General features: G+C 45.0%; 1 protein-coding gene across 22 annotated transcripts in view; it reads right to left on the bottom strand.

Moving 5' to 3' along the window:
* Nucleotides 1-20,115, bottom strand: part of Map4k4 (mitogen-activated protein kinase kinase kinase kinase 4) — a 124,744-nt gene that overhangs the window by 63,223 nt on the left and 41,406 nt on the right. For all 22 annotated transcript variants that reach the window (XM_029480936.1, XM_021166567.2, XM_021166544.2 and 19 more), the window contains exon 3: nucleotides 918-974. In XM_029480936.1, coding sequence (XP_029336796.1) covers nucleotides 918-974 — 57 coding nt within the window. The remainder of the gene's footprint in view (nucleotides 1-917; nucleotides 975-20,115) is intronic.

The raw sequence follows: 20,115 nt of genomic DNA, 5'->3' as shown, positions 1-20,115 counted from the left end.
ACTTTTTAGACACGGTCTTTATATAAGCCTCACTTTCCTCAGTAATCCCTGGGTTTAGGGAAATGACGGTGTGACGTAAAGACCCTGCAAGCTCCTCAGGCTGCTGCTGAGCTCTCTCTACAACTTGGGGCTGGATCTGATTCAACACTGAGTCAAAGGCAGCAAGTGCAGGAGAGGAAACGTTAAAATAGCTTAAAATGAGGCAGCTCTAGCTCCTCATACCCTATGAAGGATGCTCTCACAGAGGCACGTCCCGAGTGTGCGCGGTGTGCGTGTGTGCATGTGTGTGTGTGGGTGGGTGTGCATGTGTGGGCTCACTTTTTGTTTGACTCAGTTCTCGGTTCCCATCTGAAGCTGCACAGTAAATCCTCATTGACTATTGAAAGAACGATCTTTTGTCATTAAATTATGGCAACAATCTACTCGACATTCTAACAGATGTTGCTGTCTTCCAGCCTCTGGGAACTTGGCTCCATGTTTTCTTTTCTCGATATAAAAAATAAAAGAAATGGCACAGATGTGGTCTAATACCCCACGGGAGCTTTCCCTTTAATCACTGCCCATGTGACCTCCATGATCCCTCCCCCGACATTTTCCTTTCTATTAGTGAAGATGTTTCCAATTAGAGCCCATTTTGTGGCCAAAGATGACATCACTCAGATGGAGGAGGGCTGTTGCGGGACGGTTGTTTAAATCAAAAATGCATTAAGCAAATGAGATTCTTAGTGACCTAGGACAATCTCAACAACTCAAGGCGCCTGGCCTGCTGCTGGACCTTGAGCCCCAACACCAGAGCAAAGCCATGTGCTTAGGTGATCACAATCTATCTCTAAATGTGCCAAGGAGGGCAGAGGTACCAGGGCTGGAATAACTTTAAAGTCACGATCTCTCCATAAACAAGTATGGTCCAACCTTACCTCGGTGACATCCATAACCTTGATGGCGGCCAGCTGACCCGTTTTAACATGTCGACCCTGAAGACACAGAAAAGAAAGAGTGGTCAGTACCAACACTCAAAACAGTTCCTCAGATGAAGTGGCTAAAGTCTCTAACCCAGCCTCCCCCGTGCTTTTTCTGTTACTAATAAAAGGTAACATGCTTTCAAGTGCATGCTCATAATAGAACAACGGAGCTGATAAAAACAAAGACAGAAGATCAAATGAATTCAGATAAAATATCAATTCCTTTTCTGATACATTTGATGTACCTATCACTAGCTCCAAGCTTCTCAAAAGACTTTTGTTAAATTTATGTGTCCATGTGTGCACGTGTGAGCTTATTTATACTACATGTATTCAGGAGTCCATGAAAGCCAGATGAGGATATCAGATCCCCTTGGATATATGTAGGGACTGGTAATCAAGCCAGGAAGCCATCTTCCCTGACACCAATCAACTAAGTGATCTGTTTTTCTATATATCAGCCTCAACCTTTTCTTCAATGGCCAAAAACACAAACAAAACAAAAACAAAAAGCCCTCTAGATATTTACTTTATGCCATAAACTGTAACTGAATCTTCCTAGTGGACCCCAATAGTTACTACTTGAATTCACAAATTATATTGAATGTCCCCAAAAGTCAATGTCCGGCATATGGAGACTATTATCCTGAGAAGAGGAAGTACACAAAAAGGTTCAGGGACAAGCAAAATAACGTCATAACTGTAGTCTTTGATCTAGGACCTAAACTGTGTAGCTTATTCATACCACTCTGTATGTAAAACAAAAAACAAAAAATAAAAACCCTGTGTTATCATCATCCTCCTTTCTCAGGGATGCGGAGGGTGGGTGTGGTTATCACCTGCTCTCTGAAGCAACTCGGAACCGCCCGCCCTGCTATCTTAAACATAACTACTTCTAAGGACTCCACTTCAAGAGTGGCCCTTCTGCAACAATGCAGAACAGAGAGAACATCTTCACATTTTCCAAAGCCAGTCTCTTGTCTGGTGACAGGAAGAGCACATTTATAACATCAAACCCCAGAACAACTCTGCATTTACTCTCAGAAAGTGTTCAGGAACTCAGATTATAACAAGGACAAAGCAGTCCTGGAAAATGGCATCATGTGACAACTAGTATGCTCTAAATAACAACGAGAATGTTCAGTAAACAGCACTGGGACAAGCTTTATACTGCTGTGCCCATGTCAGAGAGGGCACAGTCTATACACTTCAGTCTATACACACACAGTCTATACACTGGTATATGCACTTCATGGCATCATGGAGTACATCAGGCAAGATGCATCAATGTGGATCACTTAAGCAAACATAAGCCCAGAATATGAGAGTCTATCCCTCTGTCAGAAGTAACATCAAGTAGCTCCCATGACTATGTCCAACATGATCACATGACTCTGACAGGAGTCACATGACAAAGTAAAATTGTGCTTTTCTTGAACCCAGGAAGGGAGAGTGCATTTAAGACACAGTGTAGTGCACCCTCTGACTGGACCATGTGACAGACAGGTCCAATAGTTCCCATACAGCCCCTCAGCCCTCCAGCTTTGCTACAGTGTCTACTTCCAAATCAAGGCAGCAACCTTGTCATGGCTAGAAGTTGGGGGGGGGGGGGGNGGGGGGGGGGGGGAGAGACAGCATGGGAGTTTTTTTCTTTTTGAGGACACAGCTATGTGATGCTGGGTACTCTTTAGGAGCCTGATACAGTACCACCTTAGATTACAGATCTACAAAAAGACGCTCTGCAAAGACTTATATTGTGGCATCTTTCTTTATTGCAAATAAGTTAATTTGGTTAACGCATCCTCTGTCTGTGTCATTTCAGACACTGTGCCTGCCTCACAGGAACCAGAGTTACCCTCAGAGGAGAAACCTCACAGCTTTTGATTGATTTCTGCCTTTTTCTCTTCTTTTTTTAATTTTAGGAAAATTAATGTTTCCTTTTTAAGAAAAACAAAACCAGTCCTAGGCTTGCCAGGGATAGAAGCTAAGCAGAACGGCCTGTTTTTCAGCTCTCCTTCAGTGTTTCTAACCAAGTCAAAATTGCCACCTTGCCCTTGCAAATATGCAATACATAACACACGTTCCAAGAAAAATCACACTATAGAGTGTTAGAAGTCGGAACACCATGATAGCCTGTCTCCACCTTTGAGGAAGTCTGTCCCTGGCCCACAGAAGGGCAGAGCATGCTTCTCCTAGCATCAAATCCTAATTAACGGATGCATGTTGCATAATCTTTACCTAAACCACTTAGACCTCCTTAAAATATCTGACAGTTCTCTATGTCCACTGACAGGGAAGGTCTGATGGCCTCTTTCACGGCAGTGGGAATTTGGACAATACATTAACGCATCCAAAAAGGAGGAGCTCGAGCCTCTGTCGGTCTCTGGCCCACAGGGACGGCCCCAACACTGCCTTATGCCACGTCCTCCACAACAGGTTTCTTTGGCTAATTGGTTTTGGGTTTTTTGAGACAAGGCCACATGAGACCCAGGCTAGCCTCCAAGTCCTGACCCTTCTGCCTCAGCCTCTCAAATTCTAGGCTTACACATGCCCAGCTCCATCACAGCGTTAGACTCATCTCAATTCACCCTTACAATCCTTGCTGCTACTGCACACCTGGTAGGGGGTCACCATAATGTCACCCTGTTTCTGCTCATGGTGCATGTGTGCTCGCTCTCACTCCCCCCTCCCCCCCCCCTCCGCCTTAAAGTCTTTGTTGTTCGGCACCATCCAACCTCAAGGTAGATGCAGACAGGTGCCAGGTCATGGGACAATGGTGACCTTAAGGCCTGTACATCCTTGTAGTCTGGGAGAGCAGAGTAGACAGGAGCCCAGGCTGGCTCGGAGGGCACTCGGTAGCCAGGTGTGTCTTGGGCAAATGCCTGTGTTCCTCACAGAACATAACCCAAGTACCACTTCCCTCATCTTATAAAGCAGAGAAAGTAAGCCTTAGAGAGAGGACCCGCTCCCCTTACAGGTGTGCATGTTAAACAGATGCATCCTGTCTAACCAAATAAAACAGAACCTCAAGCATATTATTCTACACATATTGGTAGCAATTTCTAACACACAACAGCCAACAACAAACAAATTGCCAATCCCTGGCCTGGGCCTCTTAGAACAAAGAAAGGAGTATGAGGACAGACTCAGAACCCATGAGCTAGGTCTCTGAACCTTGTATAGGCTTTTGTCTGCTGCCATAGTTACCTCACTGGCCCTTTAAAAAAAAAAAAAAAATACTGGAAATCAAGATGCTTCAAATGTCTACAAAATTTAGTCCATAAATGCTTAACAACATGGTAACTACTCAAGAAGGTCTGGAAATGTTTGCTTGTGTGCGTACACACAGAGTATGAAGAAATACAACATGTATCTAATGGGAGAAGCAGGATTTGTACTCTATAGTCGAATCACATGACATTAAGAAACTAACTGCTCTCCTCTGCCGGGAAGGGCAGAAGGGTAGTTTCTAGGAAGCAGTAATCACCTGAAGAGAACCAATCAAAGGGGAGAACATGGATTCCCTCAGAACTGGAGCAGCACACAATCTTCTCCACTTCCCACAACAGGCAGGCAGGTGGTAGCGAGCCACAAATAAAAGAACACAATGTTTACAAAGGATGACAAGCCCTGTCACAAAACCATGCAACCTCTCGGCAGACAAGCAGGCAGGAATGGCTAGTCATCACTGCACCCAACCAAGAGAGATTCCCACAAGGCTAGAAAGATTTCATCATGGTCTGGCTGCTTCTCATTTACACTCAATGATAAACTTTGTTTCAGAAACCTGTTCCGAGACATCTGAGTGGTTTGGTGGGGTTCAGCTCATGAATCAACTTGTATAACAAGCAAAAAATACTTAGCTTGAATGCCCAGTGCTCATATAAAGCTGGATGGAGCGTGTCTGCAGGTCTAGTGTTCCTACGGAAAGAGGAAGGCAGTGACAGAAGCCAGTGTCTGCAGGTCTCCATAGGAAGGCAGTGACAGAAGCCAAGGAAGTTCACGGGCCACTTAGCCTGTGTCTGACTATCTGCAGTCAACAGAGATCCTGTACCTCAAGGTAAAACCCAGCAACACCAAGGTTATCAGTCTCTGACCTCCACACAAATGCACCGCCATTCACACACAAGGGTGGTGAACACTCAACACAAAGAGACAATTTTATTTAAAATAAAGTTTATGGAGGGGTTTAAAGAGACAGCTCAGTGGTCATGAGTATATACTGCTCTTCCAGAGAACCTGAGTTTGACTGCTAGCACAGGTAGCTCACAACCTCCTGTAGTTCCAGCTCCAGGGGATCTAACACACTCTTCTGGCCACTGCAGGCACCTGCATGAAGGTGGTATGCATACATACATACATACATACACATGTGCGTGTGCACACACACACACACACACACGCACACACACACACACACACACACACACACATTTTTTAAAAAAAGAAAAAAACAATCCCTAAGGTAGAGATGTTAGGCTTTTCTAGAAAAGAAGCCAAGCTCCAGACCAAACATAAAAAGACTGCTCCTGTTCCCACAGAGCGCGCTTGTGTTTACCTCAAATCCAACCTGAGGACTGGAGAGAGCAAAATGAGCCCCCCAACTTCCTAAACCAGTGTCCGCTAGCTTCTCTGGCTTCTCATGCACCCTAGGGTTTCAGGGTCACTCCTTCTGAAGACTGCTGAGCGTGGGAGAACGAGTCTTCTCCAGGGAGAGCTCACCAACTGCGATGGTCAGCCTTGAAAGTGTACACATGAGTGACAGACTGAGCAGAATATATTTAGAAATATGTATGTCTACACACATACATCTAGGGATGTAACCACAATTAATGAAAACAGGGGCCATGAACTTAAAAGAGGGAAGGGGGGTTATACAGGAGAGCTTGGGAGGAAGAAAGGGCAGAGAGAAATACTGAATTTTCATATAATCTCAAAAATATTTTTTAATATTTAAAAAAACGACTGAGAAGACCAGACCCAGATTCACCTCTCTCTTACACACATATGTGGAAGAAAAGCCACGGAGTCACGCCATCCAGACCAACACACCCCAGTGGTGTTCCATCTAGACCATGAGAGATCAGCTCCAAAATTCCAAGGCCCTCCTTGCTCTCAGTTATTTCCAACTCACACATGGAGCCTCCGCAGCCCTCTAGTAAACAGCGTGAGTTCAGCGCTAGGCGGTCTTGATGACCACCACCCATCCATCCAATCCAAAGGTAGAGACCAGTTGAACCAGTTCTGCACTGTGAACCTCAAAACCACAATCTTCACTAGGATTACACTTTTCCAGGAAACGTCTCTAAAAAAATTAGCAGGACAGAAAGGAGACAGAGCAGCCAGACAGCACTCCATGAACCATCTAAGCCAAGGAAGCATGTCACTGAGAAAACAGCTGGGTGTTCTAAACATCTGCCTGCCCTGCAGGAAAGCAGAACATGGCTGCAGGAGCTACAGTCTCACCTCTGACCCCTTCCACCCACCCCACCCCCTCACAAGGCTAAGAGCATCGGCTCACAGCTGTGCAAAGCTCACCTATTGCTCCTACTTCTAACTACAACCAACATTTACTGTCGCTTCTCCATCTTCCAGGGCCAGTGCTTCAGACGAGCAGGCAGGCAGACAAAGGAAACATAAGAATGTATATTATGGGACCAGTCAGAACTTGTGTTTTAATAAAGAAGACAGAACACCTATTCTCTTAAGAGTTTTAGATTAGAAACCTCAGCATTGAATCATGCTCTCTTCCAGTAAAAGCTACTTCACTGAAAGTAACACTAAGGAATGCTGATGTTAAGAGTGGAAAGCTAGAGCAGACAATATGATGACTACTTACGCCACACCCATCCACAATCAAAGAGTCTTCGTCTTACATAGCTGAGATGGCAAAAAAATAAAATACATTATGTACCATGTTTTCTTTAAGAACTGATATGAGTGAGAAACTTTCTAAACCTTGAGTCTTTGAGTACCATAAAAATGCTTTTGCTAATGGCCCAGGGGAATTATTATGAACACCAAGTACTAACCAGTCCTGCAGTAAGAACACTTCAGGGAATTATTATACCTGAATACAAAGGCTATGTCATCTGGGCTCTCCATATCTGTTCTGTCATTTAGAAACTGTCCAAAACACAGCTTCTTACACAGTAGGTTCAGATCCCAAAAAGGGAACATAACTGAGTTTGGGGTGTGACAGTTTGAGTATGCCTAGCCCGGGGAGCAGCACTATTTGGAGGAGCGTTAGATTAGGTCTGTGGCTTGGGCTTTAAAACCATCATCCTAGCTGCCTGGCTAGCGGCCTTCAAATGAAGATGTAGAACTCTCAGCTCTGCCTACACTATGCCTGCCTGGATGCTGCCATACTCCCATCTTGATAATGGACTGAACCTCTGAACCTGTAAGCCAACCCCAATTAAAAGCTGTCCTTTATAAGAGTTGCCTTGGGGGCTGGAGAGATGGCTCAGCAGTTAAGAGCACTGACTGCTCTTCCAAAGGTCCTGAGTTCAAATCCCAGAAACCACACAGTGGCTCACAACCATTCGTAATAAGTCGATGCCCTCTTCTGGTGTGTATGAAATTAGCTACAGTGTACTTACATATAATAATAAATCTTTAGATCGTAGCAAGTGAGGCCCAAGTGAGCAGGGCTGGAGCAAGCAGAAGGTCCTGAGTTCAATTCCCAGCCAGCAACCACATGATGGTTCACAACCATCTGTATAGCTACAGTGTACTCATATACAGCATGTGTAGGCCTGAGCTGAGAATCTAGGTTATCACCGTGTCTGGTACCACACTGTCTAAGTACAGGGAGATAGGAGACAGCACAATGGGCAATGCATTCAGGTCCTCAGCACCCATGTCAAAAGCTGGGTGTGACAGCATGCACCCAGAAGGAATACTGGTACTGAGAGCAGAGACAAGAGGATCCAAGGGGCTGGCTGCCAGTCAGTCCAGCCAATCAGTGAGCTTCAGTCAGTGAGACCCTACTCTAAACATTCCATAAACAAGAGAGATGAGTAGAGGAGGCACCTAACATTGACCTCTGACCTCGATGAGCACACACACAGCAGCCACTACTCACCCATCAATTTTAATAAAGATCCTGCTTACTTTAATGGCAACCATTTATCCAGAAACACACACACACACAGAGAATTGTAGTGTTATCTCCTTACCCAAGAAGTTTTCGTCCACTTCTCCCCTGTGACTTCATAGCAGGGTTCACTTTGTGAAATGACACCCACAACATCACTGCAGTACTGATGTGTAAGTGAGAGCTCACGGAGGCACTGGGGGGCAGCGGCTCCCACTGGCTCAGGGATAAGCAACTCAGACACTATCTAAAGGCAAGGGATCGTGTGATAAAAGGATTCTGACTCCATTCTGGCCTGCTGACCTGCCCATGGATTCTCACTTACCACCAACCTAAACCTTTAATTAAAGTTTGCACACGGCTGCTTCTCTAACCTACACTGCTCCTGAGCCTATCTAATCAAACTGTGAGCACTCCACTGAATCAGAGAATGAAAAGGAGAAAAACATCATTATAAAAAGAAAGCCATGGTGCACATCACTGCTTGCCTGTGGTTCCGTGGGCAGTGACTCAAGGGTTGCCCAACAATGACAAAGGTCATTCGCAGCCATATTAAAATAGACTCTGTGTTGGCTTGCTCTGGCTATACCAATTCCATTTCATGTTACTCTGGCACCATATGAAGGTACTTCCTGAAAGTTCAACAGCCAGAACCCACTCTGAAAATCCTAAGAGCCAGCTCTTGCTCCTGGTCATTTGCTGACTAAATCAAACATCACTTCCTGTAGCTTCTGTGTTGTAGGGTTGTGGGGAAGTGTGATATTTGAACTTTATCTCTTTTTGTTGAATATTACAAAAAGCAGGGAGTTGTGCATCTCCCTAAACTTTATTAGTGCATGCTCAGGGTATAAAGCAACGGGTTTCATACATTTCTGTTCAATTATAGCGTGAACTTTGGGCATATTCCCTCTCCATTACCATCCTGTCTTCCTTTCCTCTCTTACTGATTTTTGTCTTCCATCTTTAAAGCCCAGACTTCCAGCATTGGTGCCTTAGGCTGGGCCAAGGCTGAGCTGGCAGCGGCTCCATAGGCTACAGCAGTGATCAGCATCTTCCAGCCTTCCTCACTCAGAGTCATGAAGGACTCTTGCAAGGTACAGGCCACCCTTGGGCCTGAGCTGAGTCTTTGGGAGACACTGCTGTTGTTACTGTGTAGCCTTTGTTGTCTTTAGTCAAATGCACTTGCTTGATCCTATCTGAATCTGTGGCACCATATCCCATGGAGAATAATATCAACACACTTCAGTATTAACAGCAAAACACCAGTTCTCAATAAGAAAAAAGTTGTAAACACTACCCTGAATCACATGTTGCAGTAAGTTGAACACTGAAACACAGTGAATAAGATATATAGCTGTCTCCTGGATGCACGGAATGGGCAGGTACTGGATTAACAAGGAGGCAGTACAAGAAGCAGGAACCACGAGGGGCTGCCGGAGGTGCTGACAGAGCTGACAGGGCACTCCTGAGAGCCCTGATCCTGTCCTCTTACTCCATTGCCCATACTAACCTACCATGCAAGCACGACCCTGAGAGACAAGACATATGCCAGACACAGGCAAACTATAGGTAGAGAGCGTCTCCCATCCCTTAACCAGCTATAAGCTGTTTTTTTGGTGGTGGTTGTTATTTAAAGTGCTGGAAAAAGAAGCAAGTCACTAAATTCCTGGACCCTAAGCTCTCACCATCAATACCAGCCCAGGCCTACACACAGTAGGCAATCAGCTGAAGGTTTTCAACAAATAATGAAGACAAGGAACAAACCTTTGTACATACAACCTCAACAGGAGCCAGGCCCTTCAAGCTCCTGTGACGACCTTTCCTTCTAGCTTTCCAGCAGCACCTCCTCCAACAGACCATCCAGGGGTAAGTTTATTGAGATACAACTTCTTCACAGAAAATACAATTGAATGGAGGTGGGGAGACGGAAGGAAAGGAGAGGATGGGGAGGGAAGGGGAGGAAGAGGAGGAAAGGAGACAGCTTCTCGAGGGCCAGACACTCCAGTTGCCTCATGTACTCAGCCTCACACACTGTACACCATAGCCTTGCAGAGCTACTGAACAACAAAAACACACAGGACACTTCAGGGATTTACACTGATAGGTGAATATAAAACCTGCAGATGGGTAGCTACAACCTTAATCCAACACTTACAAAATAAGAACCATATAAATACAAAGGGGGAGGGGGACTGAAAACCCTAGTCACCATTAAGATGATTAACCCAGAAATCTGTGATAATGCAAAACCCTGATAGCTAGCTGGAGAGGCTGCCCAGGACCTGGCTCTGGAGAAGGCCTGTAGAGCTGGCTATAATCTATGAACCCTAGGGTCCTCCAAGAGCACTCAGAGGTGTATTTCCTAGGAAAAGCATGGCTCTCTCTTAACATTAAAGAAAGAACACACTGAAGGCTTTAGGGTAATGGATCTGTTCTAACTATAGATTCAACAATCCATACATGTTTTTAAAACTATCCAGACTTCTGCATACAAAGAAAACTAGAGCCACTTTTACTTGACATTTTTTTTAAAGTAACTGGACCAAAGCAACAAAGACTCAGGAGGTACCTGAGCCCTTGATTCACTTTTCCTGTTTCCTCAGTGAGGAGCACTCAGACAGACAGACAGACAGACATATCTGCTCACTGCTGTGTTTCCTGGCATTGTCTTCTCCCCTCGCCCTCCCCTTCCCTTTTCTTACTCTTTCACAGCATCACTCAAGAAATTCCACATTTACAGTCCACGGTGACCCAGGACGTTCAGATGGAAAAGATCAAAACCAGGACAGGCAGAATTCCTACCCAGATGCTACAATCTTCAATGAAGTGCACGGAGGGCCCAGTTAGTGCACAGAGCATGAGACGGGCAGCCGAGGGACATCTCTGAACACCACCCCACACCAACATCAAAGTGGGCAACACTCCTCTGAAAACCAGACAAGGCGAACCTGAGGATCACAGGCTGGCGGTGCGGTGGCGAGCGGGCAGGCCCACACCAGAACCCCCCTCACTAGACACCCCACATCTCAGGAAGGACGAAAGCTGACGCCTGGTGCAACTTTTCTTTTCTTCCTCCTCGAGTGGAGACATAAAACAGTTTCACTCAGGTTCCTGGACAGCTAAATCTCCACTGTCCTCAGTTTAAGAGGAACAAAATGTGGGCGAAAATAATTATTTCAATAGTTTTGCTTTATTTAATTCTTAAGTGTGCTCTTAATTTGATACTTCAAAAGAATATTTTAAAAATCCATTAAATGTCACCAAATAGTACTGCAAATCCTCTTTCAGGTGCACAAATCCTCATAAACCAGGTTTAAAAGGACCGAAAGTTTGAGAGACGATGATTCTGAATGGCTGTCCTGTGGCCTAGACTCCAATTATAAGTCTGTGAGCCTCTGACCCTCCTCATCGGGCAGCCACGCCTCAACACTAGCTCAATGTCCTTTCCATGTACCCTCAGCCATGACTGGTGATCCCAACCAAAGAACCTCAGTAAAGACAGCAGCGTCTGCTGAAGGCCTGGCGGTGGCTATGCTAGGCTTAGAGGGCCCAGAAGCCCAGGAGGAGCACTGCTGACCTCACCTGGATCACCTCAGGACCAGCCACCTGCCACAAGCACACTGCCTCCCTTACTCTTCATTTCCACCTCCATGTAGGGAAGAGCAGGTGTCCAGGAGGCCAGAGCCCTCCCTCACGACCCCTCCCTCCCACAATGCCAGTCTTCAACACAACGTGTGACTGAGGGATGAATACAGGAAACAGCATGATGAAATATGTGTGGATCTACATTCCACTGCATCCTGGTACGGTTTCATACCACCTAGTGACAGCTGTCTGCCCAGCATGGCTGCCTAGTCTAACAATTTTGGCTCTAATGCCTGACGGCCACAGAGACATGAATGGCCCAGGAACCCCTGGTTAGTCTTCTCAGTCCAATGCAATGGAGAAGATTAAAGGAAAACACTGAGTCCTAGCTTCTTAACAAACAAGGCCAGGAGGAAGATAGGCTGTTGCTAATCACACTGTCTGCATTGCCACAGTTTTACACAGTAATATTTTTATTCTGTAAAAAAATCAAAGTGAGCCAAATTCAAAAATTTCAAAATGCAAAATGGTGGAACATGTCTATAATCCCAGCACTGGGAGACTAGGCTAAACAGAGGGATCAAGAGCAAGCCAAGCCTCTCTAATGTATGGAAATGCTGCCTCAAAATATGTGCATGTGTAAGATTCATGATACTAAACTATTCCTATGACTATGACATTACTATGATTATAATTATGACAGCCACATAGGTAAACAGCTTAAGTAACTATAGTAATACATACATGTCAAGGGAAAAACTATACAAATAAGTAAACATTATAAAAATTAAGAATTTCTATGTTTCAATTAGTTATTCAAAAGAAGTTCAGAAATAACTCTATATTAAGTAACTGGATACTCTGTATTTCATACTAACCCCACCCTCAGAGGCAGTGATAGCAGTAGGGCAGGAAGGGAAGGAGTTGTGGTCTGGGTACCAGCAGTGCACATTACAGCTCACTGGCCAGTTACTAGACAGCATCAACCATTGAAGCAAATCTCATAGCTAAGTAAAGGATAACTTCTGACTGGCCATTCCTGCACCGGTCAGAAGGGGGGTGTCTAAGAGAGGAGGAGGCTACTGGAGCCAGCAGCTAGAACACTCTCAACACCAAAAGCTGTCGCCTGGAGAAAAGGACCCAGTGCACCACCAAAGCTAACTCTTAGGCTCGCACCAAAGGTAACTCTCAGGCTCGCACCAAAAAGTACCACAGCTGTACTTCCCAACGCCTGAGATTAAACAGCATGGCTATTTTGGAGATTACAGATTATGGCACAACCAAGGCCAAAGGCGCCAAAGTAAGTTGGTCAAAAAATAAGCCAAGGGCTCATTCTGAAAATTAACTGCAAAATAGAGGCTAGAAAAAAAATGGCACTAAGAGAAATAATAAACTCTTTAATCCTGAATTAGTTGGGAGGATCTAATAAAAACCAGGTTAATTACAGCCCCTTTCCGCTCACCGTGCAGTGAGATAACATACTTCCACTTCTGAAAGGAGTCTCAAAGAAACCACTGCAGTTCTTTCTCATTAGACCAGACCTTGTCAACACCTCTCTCAGTGGAAAGGAGCTGGCTGACCTATGCAAGCAGAGTTTAGAAACACTATTCCAGTACAGGAAACATAAAGGGAAATGAAGACAAAGATGCCAAAGCTGGAAACAAATGAGAAAAAAACACAAGCAATATTAACCTTTTAAAGAAAACCCTGAAAAGGGGGAGGCGCCAAAGCAGACAACAACTCGACACGAGAAGCTTAAGGTTCACCTCTTTCCAAATACCCAGTCAATTCTACTTGCATGTATATTTGCAGACAAGAAGACCAAGGCCAGACCTCAATGAGGCAGAGACAGATGCTGCTCAGGCCCCAGAATCTTTCGACCATCCAGTAAAGACATTTATGTCCATGCTTTGGAAAGTAAATTACTCAGGTGAGTGGCAACTGTTGAGGCAACATCATCCCTCCCAGGTTATGAGACCACAGCCACCATCTTCCCCTGCTAGCCCCTCCCTGCCCCGTGTCAGCCCCCCCCCCCCAACTGTCTCAGTACTGCCCCTCACCGTGTCAACCCGGCCCATCACCATCAGCCCCGCCCCACATCGTGTCAGCCCCGCCCCACACTGCCAGCACTTAACAGCACCAGAGGGCACCACCACACACTCAGAAAGTAGAGGTAAAAATTTGTCAGATCTATTTTTCCATGTTAAATTCGTGTAGCATAGAGAGCAGGCAGCCACTTTAGTTCAATTTACTGAACAAAAGAGAAATTCGGCCCAGAAACAGTCAAAACAAGAGCATGGGTCCACAGAACAAGGTAACTCAGAAGTCCTCTGTGAGAGCCGTCCAGGACCAGCAGAAACAGCAGGAGCACGCCATGCATGCCCTGAACCACAGATAACCCTTGTCATTACAGCAAGTTTGGGTTGGATTGGGTGGGTGTTTGCTTTACTTTGCTATTTTTGATTTTTTTTTGTTTTGTTTTGTTTTGGCTTTTTAAACTAAGTGGGGGAAAGGTCAACATGGGAAGGACGTCCCTTAAAAGCATTCTGGGTCTACACTTTAAACACAGCCTCAAAAGTCACTGTTGCAGGACAGAAAATACCGTTTTGTCTACTTTAAATTGTTCAAATATAGAAAAGTAAAGGCCACATGGCCCTATATGTAATGACTAATCGTTTACTGTCTAGATTAAGCACCTGCTAACATAAACATTGATCTATTTCTCCTAGTAAGACAGGTGACCTCCCTGAAGCACTTCAAACGGGACAGCAAGACAACCCTTTCTAAAAGGAAGAGTGCTGCCTAGCAGTTTTCAGACACAATTATCAGAGCCGAGGAAAGCATGATCCCCACATTACCCACGAGTCAGGCTACACTCACGCACCACACTCTAGCTTGCTTCAACCATCTGCCTCACTATCTTTTCCTGACTGTGTTGCTGTAAATGTGAAAGCCACACCTCCTCACACACATGCCCATAGGTGGCATTAACTGGGAAGGTTTTAAGACCTTTGGAGACTTGCCAGGAAGTATGTCACTAGAGGTGAGTTTTGTGGGCAGGCCTCCCTTTCTTTCCCTTCTGCTTGCTATAGTAAACAGTACTAACAGCCAGCGGGCTCCCTACCCCCATCGTCACCTGCCACCACAGACCTTAGCCCTTCTTACACTGCAGCCAAGATAAACATCTCTGTACCTAAGACCGCAGACCAGCTTCTTGATACAAAGTCTCAAGGAGAGTGGATGGCTTCTTGATACAAAGTCTCAAGGAGAGTGGATGGCTTCTTGATACAGTCTAGTGTTTTGAATGCATCTGACTGGTCCCTTGTATTACCTGTGTTGATAAATTTGTTCCTCTTAGTCAGAAGTTTACCTGGCTTGATTCAGATTAGCACTGTTAGGAGCCCTCTCTGAATCAAGGCATACCCATAGTGCTGCCACATAATGGAGGCCATTGGACTGTGTGCCACATAATGCAGGCCATCAGACTAATAGAAACATTGTCATTTTCCAGTGTATTTCTCTCCCTTTGAGTCTCTCTGAATGTAACCTACTAGCTTTAAACTCTAGAAAAGTTGGCTTCACTCAGTTCCCTTGGCTGAAAACCCAAAGTACTTGTACATATTCCGGAAGTAACTCTGGCTCTTCTCCATTTAGAATGAACAAATTAAGTGGATGAAAATTTTTGTTTTACTAGCCCCACCAATTTAGTGGCCAACAACCCTAAAAAAACTCTGACCAATATACGGGACCAAAGGGTGTGAGAGATCCACACCATCCAGTCACTTGCTGTGATCCATAAAGGCAGGCACAAGCAACAAATGGGTGAGCTTGTACTCTTTAAACCACGAACCAACTCACATGCTACTACAGCAAGCAGCTCTGAGAACAGGGGCCTCATCCACTCACTCAAGTGGGAGCTGAGGGTGTGTGCAAAGAAGCCACACTTCTCCACCTTACTGAGCCTTCTCTGGAGCTGGGCTGAGCTAGGTGGATTTAGGACCCAGCATCCAGTCTCAATCAAAGGCAGGTGTTTAAGAAGACAACCTGGATCTTCTGCCTCTATGCTGTTCTGGCCTCTTTCCTCACATATCAAATGATGGTCATCTGTCATCTTTCCATACATGATAGCTACTCAAATTCATTACCATACATATTATATCCCAGCCCCTACCCACCCAAAGCAACTGCTGAGAACCAGCATCAAAGAGACCACTGCTTCCCATAATCCTCTCCTCTACTCCTTCCAATTACACCAGAAGGAGGGCTAGGTACTGAGGGCCCAGGAGGAGGAAATTCTTATTAAGTCAGAGACCCTCCCAGCCCTCTGCTAGTCCCAGTGAGACAACAGTACAGCTTTGTGTACCACATGCTTGGGGGGGGGGGGTGTTCTCCACAGCAATTTAGAATGAGGAAATTATGTTTATTGCCAGACTTTTGTTAAAGGGCTCCCATTTAGATGGTTGTGCCCTTAATAATCTCCCCCTGTGCCACTTCAGCTGTTTTACCTCGACAAGAGCTGACAACTCAGCAGATGGCATCAAAAGTACTTCTGTGCTGAGCTGAATGGGAGAGCCAGGGCCTGGGCCAGACAGAGGCTCTATTCACAAGTGCCTCCTTTGAAAGCTTCTCTGCTGCTCCAAATCCTAAGTCTTCAAGTCAATGCAAGGGGAAAGCTTCACTGCCCAGAAGGGGAAGAGAGGGAGGGCAGGGGAGAACATCAACTGTGCTACCTGTGCCAGCCATGGATGGCTTGCCAAGTTGAAGCCAGCGTAGATTACGCATCACATCGACACGTGATGCCTACCATATTGTATATTCTGGATCAGGATTTCTTCTAGACCCTTAAGATGAGGCACCTCTAACTGAGAAACACACAATCCCTGGTATCAAAGCCATCGCCTGGGTCACAGCATCACCGGTTACCACATTCAGTTAAAAGTTCACTTCCCATCACAAGCTTTCTAGTCCTGAAAATGACTTTGCTTGGCAGGGGCTCCTGGTTCTATTTTTCCAGCCAAGAACCTAACTAAAAGCGTCTAAGTTGGCCAGTCCTACAGACCTGCTGGGCCAGCATGGTTCAGGGAGTTCACCAAGGTGAGCTCTGGCTGCTTCCACCTGTGACTGCCCTGTCCTGCTTCCAGATCCACGCTGTGTGCACTCAGTGCAGGCGACAGATGTGGCACCTACGATGCCAGACACACAGACTCAACTACTTATGCAATATCTCACAAGTCTCTCGGTAAAATCCAAGCCATCCTGTCTGCAGTCATAAAAGAAAAAACAAAGCCTCAACTCTTCATTAACATAATCAGGAAACTGAAGCGCTTTGTTTACATCAAAACCGAAGAAAAGCATTTCTGCTCCGGGAGAATATTTATTCTTTACACTGTACTTACTGCTGCATAGAGTATGTACTCTTTATAGTAATTTGTATAAAGCACAAAAGCTGCATAGAAAGAAACCTTATTGTCTGAACAGTTTGCTCCCAGAAGATTTATAAAAACAACTGGTCCTTTGAGTCCCTCCTAAGTGGGAGATGCATCTGACCCCAGCCAGCATGAGGGATAGAGGAAGAAAGAGCAAGACCTGGCCATATTGTGAGTTTGAGGCCAGCACAGGTCTAAAACAAAAGATTCCTTAATCCAGTTAAGCAACTCAGCTTTAACCTAGATTTTGTTTTAAACTCTACTTTTCTAACCATACTTAACCTCCGCTTAACTACATTGCTTTACCCAGTTAATACCTTGTTTGTATTGGATGGAGACATTTTTGAAACAGAGCCAATCATTAAAAGGAAAGGGGGCGGAGTTAGTGAGACCGCTGTTACATGGCCTCTGTCACCAACAGCTCCCTCCCTGCCTCTCCTAGGAAATCTACAAACTTGAAGGAAATACTAAAAAGGTGGTGTTATGCAAGAATCTTCAAAAATGGGGTGGAGGGGGAATCTAAGAGCTCTTTCTAGGAGAAAACCAAGGAGACCAAAGGCCACGAATGCTGATCGCACAGACATTTAATATGGTTTAACAATCATTTTCAATGATTCTCTGTAAGACACTCCAGTAAGAAGCCTAAATAAAATAGCACCCCCTTTTTAATAGCAGGAGGACCCCAAAAGAGACTGATTTAACTCGAGATTGTTTAACTTGAGAGAACAAGCTGGCAAGGTGGGAAGTTACTTCTGATGTCCCTATATGTGACACTGGCTGAGTTTCTCAAGCCTTTTCCTTCCTTTCTTCAGACCAGCTGCCTCCTCATACAAGGAAAAGCATCTAAGGCCAAGCTATAGGAACCTCAGGACAAAGGATGCCAAGGAAACAGTGGAGAGTCAACTTGAGACCTGGGGGAGCTTTATATAGACACTGAGGAGAGGACAAAAAGCGACATGGTGTCCTCAAGTCTCTCTGTACCATCCCTTTTTCAAAAAGGATGTAAGACAGCTTTATCGCCACAACCACAACACACAAAACATCTGATTTACCATGTTCCAAGACAATGAGTTCTACGATCAAATCCACTGTTACATGGCAGACTGTTTTTATAAAGTTTTATTTTCCCACTTAAAATACTCAATGATCTGCCGGGCAGTGGTGGTGCACGCCTTTAATCCCACCACTTGGGAGGCAGAGGCAGGCAGATTTCTGAGTAACAAAAAAATAAAAAATAAAAATAAAAAATAAATACTCAATGATCGGTTACTAGTATTGTACATTTGGTTTACTGAATTAAAATTCTGGAATGAATTTTACACTTTGATTTTTATTATTTGCAAACAACAGATCATTATGGTATAGAAATGACCTACTCCGTACAGTTTTTATGATTTGCTAGGATGGTGTCTCACAGACCCAGGAACATAGTTTATACGCAATGTTTCTGAAACTTGTAACAAGTTTTCTAGAACTGCCAAGTGAGGGTGATCTAAAAATAGGTTAATAGGTCATTATTCCAAAAGCACTCACAAAATAATATTCACAGCAACGAGTTTCTCACGTCACTTAACTACATGAACTACCGCTGAAGGTTCCTTAGGCCTAAGCTTTCCGCTCACGTATAGTACAGCTTATAGTTAGGCCTATAATGAAACCTCGCAGGAAGGTCTGAGAAGCAGCACTTAGGGTCAATGATTTATTTTAAGATCAGAGTCTTCATGACCTCCCGAGACAAAGATGGGTCAAACACAAAGAGAGGGGCATCCACTGTTCTCATGATGTACAGGCAGAAAGCTAGCACGCCTTTCTACTGAGCAGATGCTCACCTCATTGAGCATCCTCAGCAACAAAAGGAAACTTGACTCTCTATCCCTTACACACACACACACACACACACACACACACCACCCCACAGAACAAAACAAGACGACAAACACCACCTCCCCAAGACCAGCAACACTGAGGGTATTGCTATACTCCACGTGCCCAGAAATGCATCAGCAGTGCAGAGCCACTGTTCCCCAGCTCCATGAATAACTAGCCCTGAGCCTGGGAAGGCTCACTAGGACAGCTACTTCAAAGCACAGCCAAGTGAAGAGGAACTGTAGCACTGGCTGGGTTTACTTTCTGCCCCTATGCAATCAACTAAGAAAAAATACTAACTGTTAGTTAAGATGTGTGTACGTATGACTCAAAGCCCCAAAATGCTCACAATGCCAATATTTTCACTCCCAACAAAAATGGCGGGTTATATTTTAATATTCCTTTCTTACTGTACAGAACTAAGAGCAGGCACAGTCAAATCTTCAGTGACAGCTGATAATGAAAAGGCCAATGGCCAATGAGAAAGCAAAGGTGGATGTATGAATGCACAAGGTTCTGTCAAGTCCTCTCAGGTAGTTCTCCTTCCTCAGAGAGTATCCCTCACAGTATAAACTAACAGCTTATTAATAAAAACATCTTTAAAAGTACTTTAAGGGAAGTGGGGGATGTGGAAGAAACCGTGTTTACTGGCCACGAAGGTGGGGAACAAGGAAAGGATGAAATGCAGCCGACTCCCATTATCCCTTTTATCAAACTCAGAACTCAGATATGGCTAAGGCTTCCTGCTGCAGATACATGGCCAGCATTCCTGTAACAGGCAGTTCTGAATGCAAACACAAATGCCCGTATATACATTTTGTCCTGTGCAACACGGACTCCGATCCCAGAAGCAGCCAAACTCAGCTACTGACTGTAAGGATGAAGAATACACTAGGGACCAGAAGCCAGGTCTGGGAGACATGATGCCCTTCAGCTCCTCCTAGTGTCCTAGGTCCGCCCAACACTAGCTGGGCAGACTTTCCCTCCTGCAAAAATGGAAAATGGGAGGGTGGGAGACAAACAGTGAAGAAGACAGGACAGTCCTCTTGCCAGGCTGAAGCACTTACTTTTAGTCCCTAGTCCTGGCCATGTGAATTCAATCTTTGTGACAGACAGAAAGCCTTTACTAGGAAACCTACAAGAAATCTTTTAGGAAATTTTAGGCCAGAATACAAGA

This window comes from Mus caroli, chromosome 1, assembly GCF_900094665.2.
Source record: "Mus caroli chromosome 1, CAROLI_EIJ_v1.1, whole genome shotgun sequence".
Lineage (NCBI taxonomy): Eukaryota > Metazoa > Chordata > Mammalia > Rodentia > Muridae > Mus > Mus caroli.
This window is presented reverse-complemented; position numbering and strand designations above follow the sequence as displayed.